A 15,820-nucleotide genomic window follows, 5' to 3' on the forward strand; every position below is an offset into this window, starting at 1 on the left:
TTACGCGCAAAAAATGTATCTCATTAAGGAACTTGTGATGCAAATGATGCAAATCTCGACAGAATACAGAATCACGTCTTGACTCTTGACGTCTTGACTCTCGGCGCGACTCGCGGCTCGCCGAGTCGCTGCCAAAGCGGGAGCGGGGAGCGGGGAGCGGGGACATCAAGTCGGGACACTCGGGACTGATTTATGTCTATACTTACAATTACAATTACTCAATTAGTAAGAATCAGCGAAAGCATTGGTCACCATTGGTCTTTCTCTTTGAGAGGAAATGTCATGTGGTGTCGTCAATCGTGTGCCTGTTTCACGCGATAAAGAGAGGTAGCTCGGCCTCGGCCTCGGCCTCGACGTCGGCGTCGACGTCGGCGTCGGCGTCGGCGTCGGCGTCGGCGATTCCAGATAACCCAGATTCCAGAAGGGCGGTGATATCACTGATATCTACAGTATCCGTGCGACTCATGGACAATATGGACATGCTACTCAACCGATAGAAATTTTAGGCCGAATTATTTATATCGCAAAAAACAGCTGCCAAAAAATTAATTTATTGCTTGTATATACATATACATATATACATACGCGTCACGTGTTTTTTGCCGCGCTATCGACATCCGACTGATCCGACATGTACAAAGAGCAAACCGACGAGTGAACCCAAACCGGTCTCTCTGTTTTCGGCGGAATCATGGTTTTTTTCGTTGTTCAACGTTCAACTACCTAGACACAGACCAACACAGACATGGCTGACGTGGGTGGCTCTGCGAATGTGCTTTTTTGTGACTTAAACGCGGACGATATATAACATTCCGGAGACGAAAGATCGTAGATCGTAGCTGCGTAGCATTCATCCGATAAACTCTAACCTCTTTGAATCGTTGAACATAAATCTGATAAATCCATTGTTTCATCGTTAATATCGTTATCCTGCAAGTCCTGCAACCTGCAATGTCCTGCATCCCGCTCGCCGCCGGTTAGTTCACTCGAAGATTATAGGATTATTCGACGTTCGATGACGATATTGACGATACTCTTGGTAAGTTTGGAAATAAAGGCCGCAACTTTGTCGAATGTTCGTTCCCAGTGTTCCCACGTCAATTGGAATTAAATTTGATATTAAATTGGATTTATATTCCGCATTTTAGGAACGTAAAATCGGTGATTGGGATCATCGTTCGACTCTATAAATATAAAAACATTACATTAGTAAACGATAATGATAAATCGAGTTAGGTTGATTGCATTAGGATGATCTTTTAACGTTACCTAATAAATATTGTAATATAATATTACGTCGTAATATTTCTATTGTTATTACGTTACTATATATGTATTAGAAATTAGATAGATTCGTCGCATATAACAGTCGGCAGTCGACACCGTCGCGTCGACGGCACTCTTCCATTAGTTCCATTATCCTCGGTCCCGGGACTGGAACTCCCTGCTCCCGGCAGTCCCGGCAGTCCCGGCTCCCGGGAGTCTCGGGTCCCGGTCGGTACGCCTTAGCCTAACCTAACCCCCTAATCTAATGTCACTATTCTCACTCCAAGCCAAGCCCCAAGCCCCAAGCGCTTGTGTATTGTAAACAAAGCAATAAGCGATGTTTATATTTAATATTATAAATACTATAAATCAACCTATATCAAAAGTTTAAAAAGAATCAGTAGGGGTGAATATCAAGAGGTTATCACCCCGCATCAAGGCTTTATCAAGGATTCGGTCGATACAACAGATTACGAAACTTTAAAATACATGCTCTTGGGCAATTATGTACCATTTTGGGTAGTTCTGGCCATAATTTCTATTTACGTATTATACTTGTCTTACGTGTCACGGCGCAGATAAAATTTTATGAATTAAAATTAGTGAGGGGGAAGCGAACAGTTTGCGTTTTGAAAAGAACTTATTTTTATCGATTAGCGCCATTCGAATTACGTTGCGTCAAGTTACATCATATATATATATATATACCTAAGGCCATTAACATTATTTATGCAGATTATTCGGTGGAATGCTTGTGGCTATGAGAGAGCTATATTAAAAATTCTTTAAAAAGGAAAAAAATAATTAAAAATTGACTAATTCCAATAAGAATGATATCCAATAAGAAGCTAATGAGAATGGTGGATTACTTAAAGGACCCCCAACTAGTCGCATCGATACAAGAATTTTTTGGTATCAAAATATATTACAATAGGCATAACGAAACATTCCAAGAGGAGGAGAAAAGATACGCTTACGCGAAAATTGACGACAATGAAGAAAATTATATTTCAACTTGCCATAGTAAAAAAATAAATGGCTGTGATGCAAACAGTAAACAACTGAATGCACCTGCAAAGCGAATGAATAACCCTCTGGAACAGGGAACAATTGAGCCAACGGTCCGACGCAAAGAAGCTTCGACAATTTCAGATAATTCAAATTATGCGATCACTAATCCATTTTGGTATTATACATTTGTGTTTGGAACCGAGTTAGGGGATGAGGTCTTCTACTCAACTTTTATACCTTTCCTCTTTTGGAATGTCGATGGAGCTGTTGGTCAAAGAGTAGTCTTGGTATGGGCCACTATTATGACCATTGGTACGATCAATTGATGCACGTGTAATGACTTTAACGTAATTTATCTTTACATCTTTTTAATTTGTATTACATGCATTTTCAGGACAGATACTGAAAGATGTAATATGTTGGCCTAGACCAGCGTGTCCTCCGGCGGTCAGATTGCAAAATAAATGGTCACAAGAATATGGAATGCCATCCACTCATGCCATGGTTGGTTTCACGATACCATTTAGCGTAGTATTATTTACAATGAATAAATATATTTATCCATTTTCTGTCGGCTGCATTATTGCATTTCTTTGGTAAGTGATATATTGTAATTGGTCTATATTATTGCATTGAGATTGCTCTATATATATATATATTACAATATACCATATTTGCTTGTTGACTTTTTGTATTTATGTAAAATAATTCAACTTGACAACATACTTGACTCTTCTAGGTGCCTACTTGTCAGTATGAGCAGATTATACCTAGGTATGCATACCGTGCTGGATATTGTGGCCGGCTTAGTACTAGCGATTGCATTAATGATTCCATTGGTACCCTTAGTGGACATAACAAATTCTTATGTTACTACAAATTTTTGGCTCGTAGCGATGCTGATCGCGATCAGTATTGCCGTTATCGTATATTATCCAACTAGCTACAAGTGGACACCCACTAGGTAGATATAGATAAATTGTCAACTACAAATTATGTCGAGTGGACATGCACAGTTAAATTTGAAAGCTTTTATTTTATAGATGATTTTTAATTTATTTCAGAAGTGACACTGCCATGGTTGTATCAGTCGCAGCAGGAATTCACGCGGGAGCATGGCTCAATTATTATACCGGTTTATTAAGGGCATCACAATCTTTGCCACCGTTTCATATCGTTTGGCCGACGTATTCTATGCTTGGTCATCTGATTGTTAGAACCGCACTTGGCTTTTCTGGCGTTTTTGCTGCAAAAGTCTTCTGCAAATCTTTTAGTTATATTATAATATGTGGCATATTACAAATTAATTGGAGGGAACTTATAAAATGTCAAGATTATAATGGTAATCAAAATAAGGTGTTCGTCGATCTAGTCTACAAATATGTATGTTGTTTCATGATAGGTATAAATACAGTGTATCTATTGCCACAAGTTTTTAGCATGATAGGTATCGAACGACCAGCATTTTACACAGAAATATGAAAAACTTAACATACAATCTGTTGTTCAATTTATATTGCTCTGTGAAATATATTTTATACCTCGTTTGGTTATTAAGTTTTTATAACTTAGCAAGGGATAATTTATTTTTACTTCTTCAGACATATTTTTTATCCTGATATAAAAAATTATTTTTTTTCTTAAAAATTTGTTTTATTAACAGATGCACATTAAAAGTTTTAAGTATAATGAATTCATATTTCAGTCACTTTAATAACGTGATTAAAATGCGCAAACTAAAAACGAAATTAACAAAAATTTATTTTAAAGTGGGAGATAAAAGAAGCAAAATTATGTGTTAATATTAATTTTATTTTTGTTCTATTAACATATCTATTCGTAACACCTGGAAAATGAGAAAATATATACATTACAGATATATAATCCAATATAAGAAAAAAAAAGAGAATAAAATATAAATTCTCACCCCAATATTGTAATCTAGATAAGCTTTCGCGTTATCTGCTTTGAGCGTGTACGTATATGGAAGTAAGACGTCGTACGAACAACAAGCTTTCTCATCCGTGACATTTATGCGATCAGAGTTGATCAATACTACTATATCCTCGACTGAAATCTGCAAGTGATAATGCATGTTACATTTATCTTATCTGACTGAATGTTGTTAGTGTTTAACAACTCTAGAATAACTCCATTAAATAACTTTGTGACTTTACGCTTTTTGGCATGTCAAATAAAGCGATTAAACGCTCAGTTGGGCCTTTTGCTGGTTCTCTTAAAATTACATAACCCATTTTTGCTGTATCGCTATCTCGTAGATTAGCGTTCTTGCTGTCGACAGGTTTCGTAGAACGCGAAATTTCCTCGATCAATGACTTATAGCTTTGTGGCTTTTTGGGTTTACGATTTTCTACTCTATGTTGTTGAAGTTTCCCCATTACCTAGAATAATACATAATTATGAATTCAACTACGAAATAGTATACAAGTGTGACTACATTGAGTAAACATTGACAAGTTTTAACAGTTAAATCCTCACTATATCTCTTATATGCTTACTGTACGATTTTTAAGAATAACATAATTTTCCGTATCAATCTCTATGTTAAATTTATCCGCCACTCCACTCAATATAACTAATGTCGTAAACACCATGAAATGTTTCTTTTCTTGACATTTTTTAAGATATGCTGTATTTAGCATGACATCGTATGTTGCACTGGGTGTTCCAGCTGTAAAGAAAAACAATATTTTATAATTGACAATTGCATGTAGCATTGTTATTCTAATATAAATAAAAAATTGAAAGGTTTTTATTTACATTTATCTGCTTCCATTCTTTCAAAGCCAATACTCATTGGTATGGTATAAGCAGGTACTTGATCATTTAGAAGCTCGAGTAGCTTAGTATCAGATATATCTTCCGGTGGTGGAATTTTATCGGACGTGCATACGTTGACAAAAATTTTCTCTTTGTTAAGCGTTCTGGTTTTCACACAGATGCCTGCAATTCATATATTATATTATTGTAAACAAGCTCTTATCTATGACAAGCAATGTGCAAAATGTGTTTTACAGATACAGACCAGGAATAGGCTGCACAAGAATAGATGGTGTCGAATCAAATTGTTTCATCATCTCGTCCATTTGCTGATTTAAAGTATCCCTATCTTTATCCTGCCAGAAACAGTCAACATTCCAAGTATTGCTCGTATACATAAAAAAATACATCTTTACTATATACTTACGAATAATAATAAATTTTTAGCCTTAATAGAGTCATCAACTTCGAGGAAAGTGGCATCACCCATAATTGCTACGAATCCAGTTAAATATAAATATAAACTGTATTCAGATTCGTATTTCTCTGAGATGAGTGGTTTCGGTAATTCAAATAATCAGATAACCTCTTCGATACCTAATGAAAATGTAAATGTAAAGGAAATACCACGTGCGTCATCATACGTATAGACTGCTACTGACAGTACTGACCTCTACCTCATCACCTTAAGCTGGATGCACAATACAAAGGTACAGGCAACAGGAACAGAGAATAACACAGGCAATAGATTTTCAGCCTATCGGAAGCTATGTATCAATACTGTAGCTGACTGTAGCATTGGTACACGGCTTCCGATAGGTTGAAGTTCTATTGCCTGTGTTTTTCATTGTGCATCCAGCTTTATGGCTCACGTACTAAAAACATATGTTACCGACAGTAAATACAACCATTGATCTACCGCCAGTAGATCATAAATTGATTTTATCGGTTATTATAGAAAAAGTTTCCAGCTCTTGATGACTATATACTGGAAAGACTTTTTTAATCTCATATGAAATAAAGAATTTCGAAAATTGACAAAGTATCAGGAGAACATAATTAGCAAGGAGGTTGAAATATTAAAAATTCCAAGAATTTTGACATTTTTAAAACACAGTGACATTTGGAAAATTTAAAATCGCGGATTTACATATAGTAAATTATATTTCCTAAGGGACTGCGCACAATAAAATGGAACATTAAAGAACGAGGAACAGGGAACAGAGAATAGGAAACAGTTCAATATTAACACATGAAATTCAAAGGAAATCTGTTCCTGTGATGAAATTATATATTGTACGCACTGCGCAGCCCCTAATAACCACTTGACCGATTGCCAATCATCAAATTTATAATGAAAACTGCAGCGCCATCCGTGGAATGTAAGGTGCATTGCGACTCGTATAATCGTAAGAAGAAACTTCCATTCTTGGCGCTTGGCGCCCAAACGATCGAGTGCGATATCAGTAGTATCAGTACGCTCCACGCTCCTAGAAAATGGCTTCGTGGAGTAGAATACAGTCGGGCTTCGATGTCAATGATGAGACTATTAATTTTGGGACACGGATAATCGCGGAAAACAACGGTTCGCTGTACGAGGCATGCACCGTGGCGACGATTCAATCGCTTGAAAAGGTATTCCCTGTTCCTTATTCATGTTCTATCGATCTGCCAATTGCCATGCCGCATGCCGGTTCTAATTTGCATTCCTATATGACGGTTGCACCTTGCACAATAACTTTGACATTTTCTGTTAATGTTCCTGAGAAAATGAGAAAATCAAGAGCATTTCGCTAAAAACGGAGGACTAAAAAAACACGTAGTTCCTGACGTAATTTTATTTGCAATGTTAATTGCTCTTTTATAATATTTAAATCCACGTGAAATGCGCACGCGCCTGTATTTTGTATTATTAAAGCGCGTATTTTAAATTTGACATTGATTGACTTATTGTTAGATTCATTAGTCGTTATATAAATTACAAATTGATTATAGTTATTACAAATTACAAATTATAATATAATGCATCATTGAAATTAACAACTGTATATTTTTTCTTTAAGGTGGAGCAACAACCGAATGTCATAGCATCTATTCAACATTCCAAGATTTGTGTAGCAATTGACAAGTCTATTACAATCTTTAAAGATGAAACGTGCGATGAAATATTATGTAATATTAGCTTTCCCTCCATGATAGCCGGTTACTCCATTTCCAAGGACGGTTTCTTTTTATTTGTGGTGCTTGCAACCAGGATTTTGTACTGTTTACATTTATCGGATGGAAAAATAATTTTTACCAAGTAAATATTCGAAATCTTTTATATAAATAACTAAATATTATCTGAAAAATAATATATCTGTATATTTTAAATATACTAGAAATATAACTCTGATGTCTGCATAAATTAATTTCTAATTACAGAACTATACCTGATAGCGAGGGTAATGTGATAGAAATATTTTTGAAGGAGCAAAGTGAAGAAACATTCATAATTCTTGTCACAAATACTGGAGCTATTTACAAGTATATTTACTTATATCCTACCATATTCTACTACTTTTTATCATTGATTTTATAATGATTAATAAATAATTTTCTATAAATATTTTAGATTCTGCAAATTTTATCCTAAAGCTTTAGAAATTGCATTTACTAGTGATGATAAAGTTATGGTTGCAGAATATACAGCAGATATTCAATGTTCTCAGCTGTTTAAAGGATTTGCTCCTTTGAAGGTAATTTGAATTTTTTAAACGAATTTATTAATACTTTTATGGATATATTGATTGCATTTAAGACAAAGTTATGTCAAAAATATCATGTTTTTTTTTACTTTCCACATCAATTTACAAAGAGTGTGTTACAGTTTCTTAACGCTACAGTAGAAGCGCCATCAGAAGAACTATCGATAGCTATAGTTGGAACAAATTCGATGTTTACTTGGCCTAATGAACAATACATTAATTTCCAAAGTGTATTTTCTTTTGGATATAAAAAGATAAAGTCGCTGCATGGCAACAGGTAAAGAAAAATTTTAAATTATGCTAGTATATAGGTAATTAATTTGTATTTTTGAGTTTATATTTTAAGTTGTATAATATATAAAAAATATTTTGTTTTAGTAAAATGCTTTGTCTACGTACAGATCATACATTAAATATGATATGTCTGAATACATTTCTTACATTGAAAATATACGATGGGCCAGTGTTTGATTTCAGTGTAATACAACATGATGATGCTGATCATTGTGAAATTTTATTTTTAACCCATTCTAAGGACAATTACACTACGTATACATTACGTGTTATTTCTTATCCAGGTAAATATGTTATTTTTATTTGTAAATATTTCGATTTTTGTGAATTAAACATGAGATACTTTGTATTTCTTCTTTTAGATTTTGAACAGAAATTAGAAATCAACGTATCTACCAATACTTATTTATTGGAGGTTTTACACGCTTCTGATAATCTATTTTACATAGAGGGTATTATATCTACTGAGACTGGTATTATCGACACGTTTAGAATAAAAACGATATTGGAAAGTATTCCCGAAATTCGTTTAGCGAGATTATTAAAGAAGAGACACTTTGATGCAGCTCAAGCTTTTGCAGAAAAATTAAATCTTTCAGTAGAACCCATTTATTGTTCTAAAGCAGCATTACTCGTGGAACAGCTCAGTCCCTGGGCAAAATCCGCTTCTAATTCAGTTAACGTAGATACACTGATAAATATTCTAGATAAAATACAAGATGTGCAATATGTGATTGAATGTTGTAGTAAAGCTCTCATTTCTGATTATATACAAATGAAACGGATATATTCATATGCTCGGCAAAGAATAGCGCAAAATATTAAGGTATTTTATATTTTTTCCCTTTATTGGTATACATTCTGCAGTGTTTTTATGTTTCATTTATATTCTTTGTAGATAAAAGATATAAATGATTCGTTGAATACCAGTTTATCGGTAATAAACGACGCTTTATATAGACTTGAGACTTTCCAAATGATCCAAGATACCGAGGTAGATACATTATTGAATGACGACGCAACTATGAAAGAATGGATACGATTTTCACAAGCAAATTTATTAGAAGAATGTACTACTCGTTTGAACATGGTATTATATGATTATTATATACATATATTGCGAGATGTAAAAAAGGGAGAAGTTACAAGAATTGTTATGTCAAAATATTGTACTTTACGATGTTTAATATTTATATAGGGTCAACTAAAATCTGCTACATTAATTTGGACGAGACATCTTCCTGATCTTGTACAACATATATCTATGCAGAGTGTACGAAACATTTTTACAATTTTACCTGAAGATGTGGATCCATCGTATTTATGGCCGTGGCTTATTCATTTTATACCAACATTATTATCCTTATTACCTGATACAATAAATGAGATTATGTCTTGGAGTTTAAAAAAATTAAAATATCTTGAGATATCTCATCGTACAGTATGGCCAGAAATTGGCACGGAGTTTGCTAAAAAGTTTATAAAATTGCTTAAATTTGAAGATAATCAATCGGTCTATTTTCATCAAGAGTACAGATATCAGAACTCTCTACTGAAACAGTTTATGGTTCTGTTTCAAGCTTTATCCGACATTCAACAACTGAAGATTGTTTACAGGTCAGTAATATCGTAATTTTAAATTAGCTCATAAACTAACATTATTAATTTTTTTAAATTATCCAATAGATTGAGGGTACCTCTTGATATATACATTGACTCACCTGTAGAAGCAATTTACATATTGTTGGATAAAATACATATTGACCAAATATCGAATTTTGCGAACACATTCCTAAAACAATATATATTTAACAATAATTTACAAAACGATACTGTTCTCTGTACATACATCCAGGTTCGTATAATATTCTCATTCTCTGGTTTTACATACAAAGACAAGTTTTTTCTGATAAATAATTATATAAATATTTTATATTTTTAGAAAACTATAAAAAATTCGTATAGTTGGTGGTTTAATGAAGAAGCTGCATGGGAAAAAAGAGTTACTATTTTAATAGGCCTTATTCACAATATGGAGGTGAATATTAGAGACATATTATTTGTGACATTATAATTTATAAAATATCTTTTTATTCATTTAACGCAACGTTTTATGTTACATATTTATAAGAAACGACTGGAGCAAACTTTGATAGTTTTAAGAAAAGCACCAGTGCCCTGGAGTTCAACTATAGCTACTTTAGCAGAAACAGGCATTAATTACGACCACAGTTTATCTTTTAAAATTAAAATTGAGTGCGATTACGTTCCAATAAAGCTCATCTTAATGAAATATGGATATGCAACAATTGGTGTGAATAATGTCGGTATAAATTGTAGCATTATATCTTTTATGATATCTCTATGTATGTTGTTACATTACAAAATTATTTATATTTTAGAAATTAATGTCGCGTATAATAAAAGAAAATTGCGATTCTATGATTAACGATATAGATGTGCTAACTAGAAACGATCAGCAATTAAGACAAGATGCATTTTGTCGATGTTTAAACGTCCGATTAAATGAAAAGTATGTCGTAAAAAATGTATTATTCTAGTTTGCATAAGGAAAAAAGTTGCACGAATATAAAGCATTTATTTATTTTATCTATTGCAAATATTGTTTTAGAAATCTCGAAAAAGCAATGGATATAATACATCATTTAGAAAATGATGTTGCTAGCGCTTTATATTGTTATGAAGGAATTATTAATTATATTGTCGCAGCTTTCTCTTTTCAGGTAAATTAGAAATTGATCCTTGATACTGAATATTCAATGGAAATTGTTTTTATCTATAAATTATAATCTATATATATAATTATATTTAATATTTACTTTTAGAATGCAACGACGTCTTTGGTCTATCATATGGAAATATTGGGTTGCTTAGAGTTTAAAATATATAACTTATTAACACAGTCAAGTGTTTGTCCCTATCGTTGCAACAATATTATCAAAATGATAAAAGATTTAGGGTCACTGTATGCTCTGAAGAAATATTATAAGATTAATATTTCTTTGAAAGATTATCACACGCAAAAGTCACTTGTGTTACAAAACTATATCTCAAAATTTCCAAGTAAAAATTTTAATTTAATTTTTGTAACTAGATGCAATATACATATACTTGTTAAGAATACAATTTACATATGATCATTTAATAGATATGAAGGAGAGCGATTGGACAATTACGCACAAGACAGTTATTAAAGTTGCTGAACTGCTAGGATTAGAAAAGTCATATGCAACTTTATCTATGTTAGAGCAGATGAAAAACTTAAACGAATTGGAACAACTTGTTGAGTAAGTACTTTACGTATTTTAGTTTTATAATTTTATACATATCTATAATATTATTTATTTCTTCTGTGTTTTTACAGGGATGATAAAGATTTAAATATGGTGTCCGAAAAATTTAAAAATATACATAAGATGTGCCTATCAATACTACAACATGCTGCTGTAGACACAAACGTTGTAAAAGTTGTCGAAAACTTAAGTATTTCGATGTTAAATACTTGTCAAGACAGTACGTATCAAAATTGTATTGATGATTCGAATGGTAATAATTATGTGTCGCAAACTAATATTTCAGGTGATTTACAATCTGCACTAATGCTTTACACTTGTGTCAGTGCATGCCCAAGTTTTTCTACCCAAGATTGTTTTGATGTAAAACAGGGACTTGTAACGCAATCTAATTGGAAGTTGTATACAATTTATAAAGATCAAGCAATATCTTTGGATGAAAAATTGTTGTCTCTGTTTAAAGACGCAATGTCTCTGCACTTATATCATTCAAATCAAATCAACAGTAATGAAATCATAAAATACGATGTATGTATTGTAAGTTTTATACATATATATGTATATAATCTCATTTGTAAAAAATATTTTGTGATATATCAGTATAGTTTGTTTATATGTAGGACCAAATGGATCAATGGCTAACTAGTTTCCTGGAAAATACGAGAAAGATGCAACCTCAACACAACGATTATTCTTTACTGCAAATTTTCAAAACGTTTTATTTCACGTATCTTAGCACGTCTGTAAGAAACGAAGAGATATTAACGGAAATGAAATTTATATTATCACAGCTTTTGATGAATTTATTGAGAAAGTTATGCACCGGACGATCATTCGATTTGCAATTAGGGCTATCGGTTCTCTTTATGTTATCAGAACAAGAGGCGTGCAGTTGGCTTTCCACCGTTTCTACATCGTAAGAAAATAAATCTATTTTTCGATAATTAATTTTCGATAATAATGTGTAAAGATTTATATTTGTAGATTTCAGGCCGATCATATTCGGCATTGTACAATCTCAACTTTGGGATATGAATATTCGCGCTTGGGGCAAAATCGATCATTGATACAAACGTTTGAGAGTTACAAGCTATTGCATATTTGGGCACAACGACTGTCACGTTATTCAATAACTTCTAAAGGTACGCTCGTGCATTATCATCGAGTCTATTTTTATATTAAACGCAAATCTTGTTATACATATGTGTCAATGTATATATTTTTAATACATTTACAGAAGTTTTAACAAATAGTGCTTCGAGCAAAAGAAAAATTTTACAGCAGATCATAAACAGTAATAAAGAGAACGTGATTCCTTTATTAAAAGATTATTGTTGTAGCTTCGGATTTAATTTCAATGATTGCCTTTTGAATTATTTACAAATATTACTAAAAACGTGGAATCCAACGATAACCGTTTCGAATACAAGCGTGAATAAAGGTAAATGATATAAGGAAATAATATGTATTTGTGACAATTAATTTAATATTCGGATATTTACATATTTTTATACGTAGATCATTTTCGTATGATATTGAATACCAATTTAATAATCGAGTAATATATTATAGAGTTACTTATCTGTAAAGATGAAATCGATGAATTAAGAAAGAAATGTAATGGAGTTGTTGCGCAAATGGAAGATAAATCCATGTTGAAGCGATGTATCTCTACGTTATGGGAACACGTAAGCTATAAAAATGTTGGATAGTATAGTTTCTTATAATGTGAATTTTACATTTAAATTTCCAGATCACATTTTACCACTATGAAGTGTTCATTATACTAATGGATCTCATAGGAGACAAAAATATGGAAAAGAGAAATTATCTTTGCTTCTTGCAAAATTACACTCGGAGCGGGTAAATTATAATTTCGCGTATATTAATTTTGAATTTAATAATCATACTATCAATCATGACAGGCTTCCTACACCAATGGAACACGATGAGTGGATACAGCTTAATCCTGGACATAGTACGTTGCCGCCGATAGCCCAATGGAGACTTCCGTTCTTGCTTAAAGTCGATATTTGGAAAATCATTAGTAAATATATTTCAGAAATAAATTTATGGCCAGCACTTGGATGATTACTTAACTTAATTTCACATTTTATTAATTCTCGTTACTAGCACCTGAGTTGAATTTAAGAACATACGGCAAGTGGCTTGACATCGCACCCGTACTTAATTTGGAGGCACATCTCATATGCACATTAGCTATTAAAGGTGAAGTGACACAAGTATGGGGAAATAATTCTACTGCATCGAAAAATACTGCATGGTCGCTTTATCCGAAAAATACCACGTTGCTCAAAGATATCAAGAAATGTATACAACGGATGACAGATTCAGATGGATTCTATTATGGTACTGCAGCATTGTACTATGTCGTAAATCATACACCTCCGGGTGCTGATCGCGTTGCTGCCGCGAAAGAATGTTACGAGTATGCTCAGCTGGCGGCACAGAATTCCACTAAATTCGAAGAAGGAATGTTAGAAGTACGGTAATCTCTGTGTAAAGTACGTGTCTATGTTGTAAAAAATATATTGACTTCTATATGACGTTTACTTTCAGAAAATTAAATCCAAATATTTGAGATTTACGTCCGAGCATATTCTACGTACGTACGGATTGGAGAAAGATGAGTATCTTGCTCTAATCGAAAATCCGTGCAAGCTGGTGTACGAATTGTATAACGAAGAAAGCATACCATTACGATATCGAACTGCAACCAACTACAGACCCGATATTAACGCTGCTGTTAACGAGCTGGGTAAACTGTTCTCGTTGAATACGATAAAATTGCGTATGGATTTATTGGAAGAATGGCTACAATCTAATGCCAGGTATACCGAATTGTCTCAAAGCTTTACAGAGACGTTTCTAGTGACGAAAGAGTCTGATCAGAATACCAACTATGAAGATAATTTACTTAGGTAATATTGTTGGTACACTATTTTTTTTAAATCGTCAATTTCTAAATCAACAATTGATTGTGAAATATACTTAATTGTAGGATATGTTATATGCTGGAATATGGAGATATGGATTTGTTTGCACAATTTCTTATAAACATAGGTTTCGGCAATCGTCATGGCGAGACTGAATATAGTTGTAACGTACGATATCGAGTATTTCGAATATTGCAGACTGTCGTTGATACTACAACGTTAGAGGAATTGACGAAGCAAGATATATGTACCTTTAGGTATAAATAATTATAATAAATTATTGTTTATTTTATCGGCAGAATATAAATTTATCTTGCATATTAAAACGTTGATCTCACTTCAATATTTCAGAAAGTATATGAAATCGTTACAGTACACCGGCAAATTGGAATCTTTAGGATTATGTTACAGCGTTGATACATTTGACACATGTTGTAAACGAGAGCTTGTGCAGATATTATGGAAAAGTCAGCGTCACTTGCCCTATGCTCTTTCTGTTATAGCGCAGATTTGTATTGAGTTTGAAATCAACGATGTCCTACTTTGGGACGATACTTTGAGTCGGATGACGAAATTGCGAATGGTATCGATTTTATGTGAATCATCAGAGATATTCTCTTATACCTCAAAAACTTATTAAACGTGTATTTTTAGGTGAGCGACTTAAAGAAAGTTTTATTGCAATTACGAAATAAAAGTGTCATTGTGAATTGTAACGGTTACAAAACGGGATGGCAATTGATTATCTCTGAACCGTTCGGCGAGATGGACATAAATCCGAATCTGGAGAAAATTGATAATTGCGTAGAGGCGATTTGTCTGCTATATTCGTGTCCTGTGCAACATGAATTAGACTTCACTGCCATCGTGAAAAATTGTTTCCAAAGTAAACAGGCACACTTGGCTGCTGCACTTCTACCATTTTTAAATGAATCTGAAAAAAAGTTCGTTCTAGAGGTAATTAAGAGATAATCAAGTATTTTAAATTTTTATATCATATGCAAGAGAAAAAGAAATAGAGAGAAGAGGTAATATTAATTTTTTTAGGCTATTAATAAAAAATGTCAAATCAAAGAACTCGTAGAGGATTTGAATCATTTATCTTTTAAAGGAGTACTCACGGTTCCGCATGTAAGTTGCAATAAACTAGTATTTATATAAAACATATACTATCATAAAAATTAAATGAAATGAAAAAATATGTTATTTTGTTTTTATAACCACATTATAATAAAAATTATTATTTTTCTGTCTAGAGTCTCGCCATGGTGCAAAAATCTATACTGTAAAGGACAAATCGAGGAACAATCTTTTCTCTGTATCAGATCAGCTCGAAGATCAATTTTATTATATTTGATTGAATTGTAACATTATATTATAATATATAAGAAATAAATTTCTTTTTTATACTATATCTCGCTTTGGACATGAAGCTACAGAGCAAAACTCA

The 15,820-nt window shown here is 32.9% G+C and overlaps 3 protein-coding genes and 1 long non-coding RNA gene across 9 annotated transcripts; 2 read left to right on the forward strand and 2 right to left on the reverse strand.

Annotated features, from left to right (window-relative positions):
• Positions 1 to 111: 111 nt before the first annotated feature.
• Positions 112 to 4,491, forward strand: LOC139772888 (sphingosine-1-phosphate phosphatase 2). Of its 2 annotated transcripts, XM_071706914.1 has the most exons (5): positions 112 to 1,039; positions 2,002 to 2,589; positions 2,672 to 2,873; positions 3,017 to 3,241; positions 3,342 to 4,491. In XM_071706914.1, exons 2-5 carry the CDS (start codon positions 2,097 to 2,099, stop codon positions 3,757 to 3,759), a joined length of 1,338 nt encoding a protein of 445 aa, XP_071563015.1. In that variant the 5' UTR covers positions 112 to 1,039; positions 2,002 to 2,096; the 3' UTR covers positions 3,760 to 4,491. The 2 variants fall into 2 exon arrangements, with proteins under 2 accessions (XP_071563015.1, XP_071563016.1); XM_071706915.1 differs by lacking the exon at positions 112 to 1,039 and having other exon boundaries at positions 1,484 to 2,589.
• Positions 536 to 1,410, reverse strand: LOC139772894 (uncharacterized). Its single transcript, XR_011718221.1, has 2 exons — positions 1,270 to 1,410; positions 536 to 1,184 (listed from the first exon to the last, which is right to left on the reverse strand). It is a non-coding gene; the product is annotated as an uncharacterized lncRNA (long non-coding RNA).
• Pih1d1 (PIH1 domain containing 1) lies at positions 4,069 to 5,719 on the reverse strand. 2 transcript variants are annotated; one of them, XM_071706917.1, is made up of 7 exons: positions 5,486 to 5,719; positions 5,324 to 5,414; positions 5,059 to 5,241; positions 4,797 to 4,969; positions 4,455 to 4,679; positions 4,205 to 4,354; positions 4,069 to 4,123 (listed from the first exon to the last, which is right to left on the reverse strand). In XM_071706917.1, exons 1-7 carry the CDS (start codon positions 5,546 to 5,548, stop codon positions 4,088 to 4,090), a joined length of 921 nt encoding a protein of 306 aa, XP_071563018.1. In that variant the 5' UTR covers positions 5,549 to 5,719; the 3' UTR covers positions 4,069 to 4,087. The 2 variants fall into 2 exon arrangements, with proteins under 2 accessions (XP_071563018.1, XP_071563017.1); XM_071706916.1 differs by having other exon boundaries at positions 4,069 to 4,354.
• An 800-nt stretch (positions 5,720 to 6,519) lies between these two features.
• Positions 6,520 to 15,782, forward strand: Rod (rough deal). 4 transcript variants are annotated; one of them, XM_071706922.1, is made up of 31 exons: positions 6,525 to 6,693; positions 7,122 to 7,360; positions 7,483 to 7,584; positions 7,673 to 7,796; positions 7,928 to 8,082; positions 8,184 to 8,383; positions 8,462 to 8,925; positions 8,998 to 9,189; positions 9,298 to 9,716; positions 9,786 to 9,954; positions 10,042 to 10,137; positions 10,231 to 10,422; positions 10,502 to 10,632; positions 10,732 to 10,843; positions 10,946 to 11,183; positions 11,269 to 11,407; positions 11,485 to 11,633; positions 11,700 to 11,950; positions 12,034 to 12,329; positions 12,398 to 12,555; positions 12,651 to 12,854; positions 12,986 to 13,101; positions 13,167 to 13,276; positions 13,339 to 13,460; positions 13,547 to 13,917; positions 13,994 to 14,355; positions 14,436 to 14,627; positions 14,722 to 14,953; positions 15,025 to 15,327; positions 15,418 to 15,501; positions 15,627 to 15,782. In XM_071706922.1, the coding sequence occupies exons 1-31, from the start codon at positions 6,556 to 6,558 to the stop codon at positions 15,657 to 15,659; spliced, it is 6,093 nt and encodes a 2,030-aa protein (XP_071563023.1). In that variant the 5' UTR covers positions 6,525 to 6,555; the 3' UTR covers positions 15,660 to 15,782. The 4 variants fall into 4 exon arrangements, with proteins under 4 accessions (XP_071563027.1, XP_071563023.1, XP_071563024.1 ...); XM_071706923.1 differs by having other exon boundaries at positions 11,700 to 11,941; XM_071706924.1 differs by lacking the exon at positions 12,651 to 12,854.
• Positions 15,783 to 15,820: the final 38 nt, after the last annotated feature.

Source organism: Temnothorax nylanderi, unplaced genomic scaffold, assembly GCF_030848795.1.
Source record: "Temnothorax nylanderi isolate EJ_2023f unplaced genomic scaffold, tnyl_v1.0 TNYL_tig0054_pilon, whole genome shotgun sequence".
NCBI lineage: Eukaryota > Metazoa > Arthropoda > Insecta > Hymenoptera > Formicidae > Temnothorax > Temnothorax nylanderi.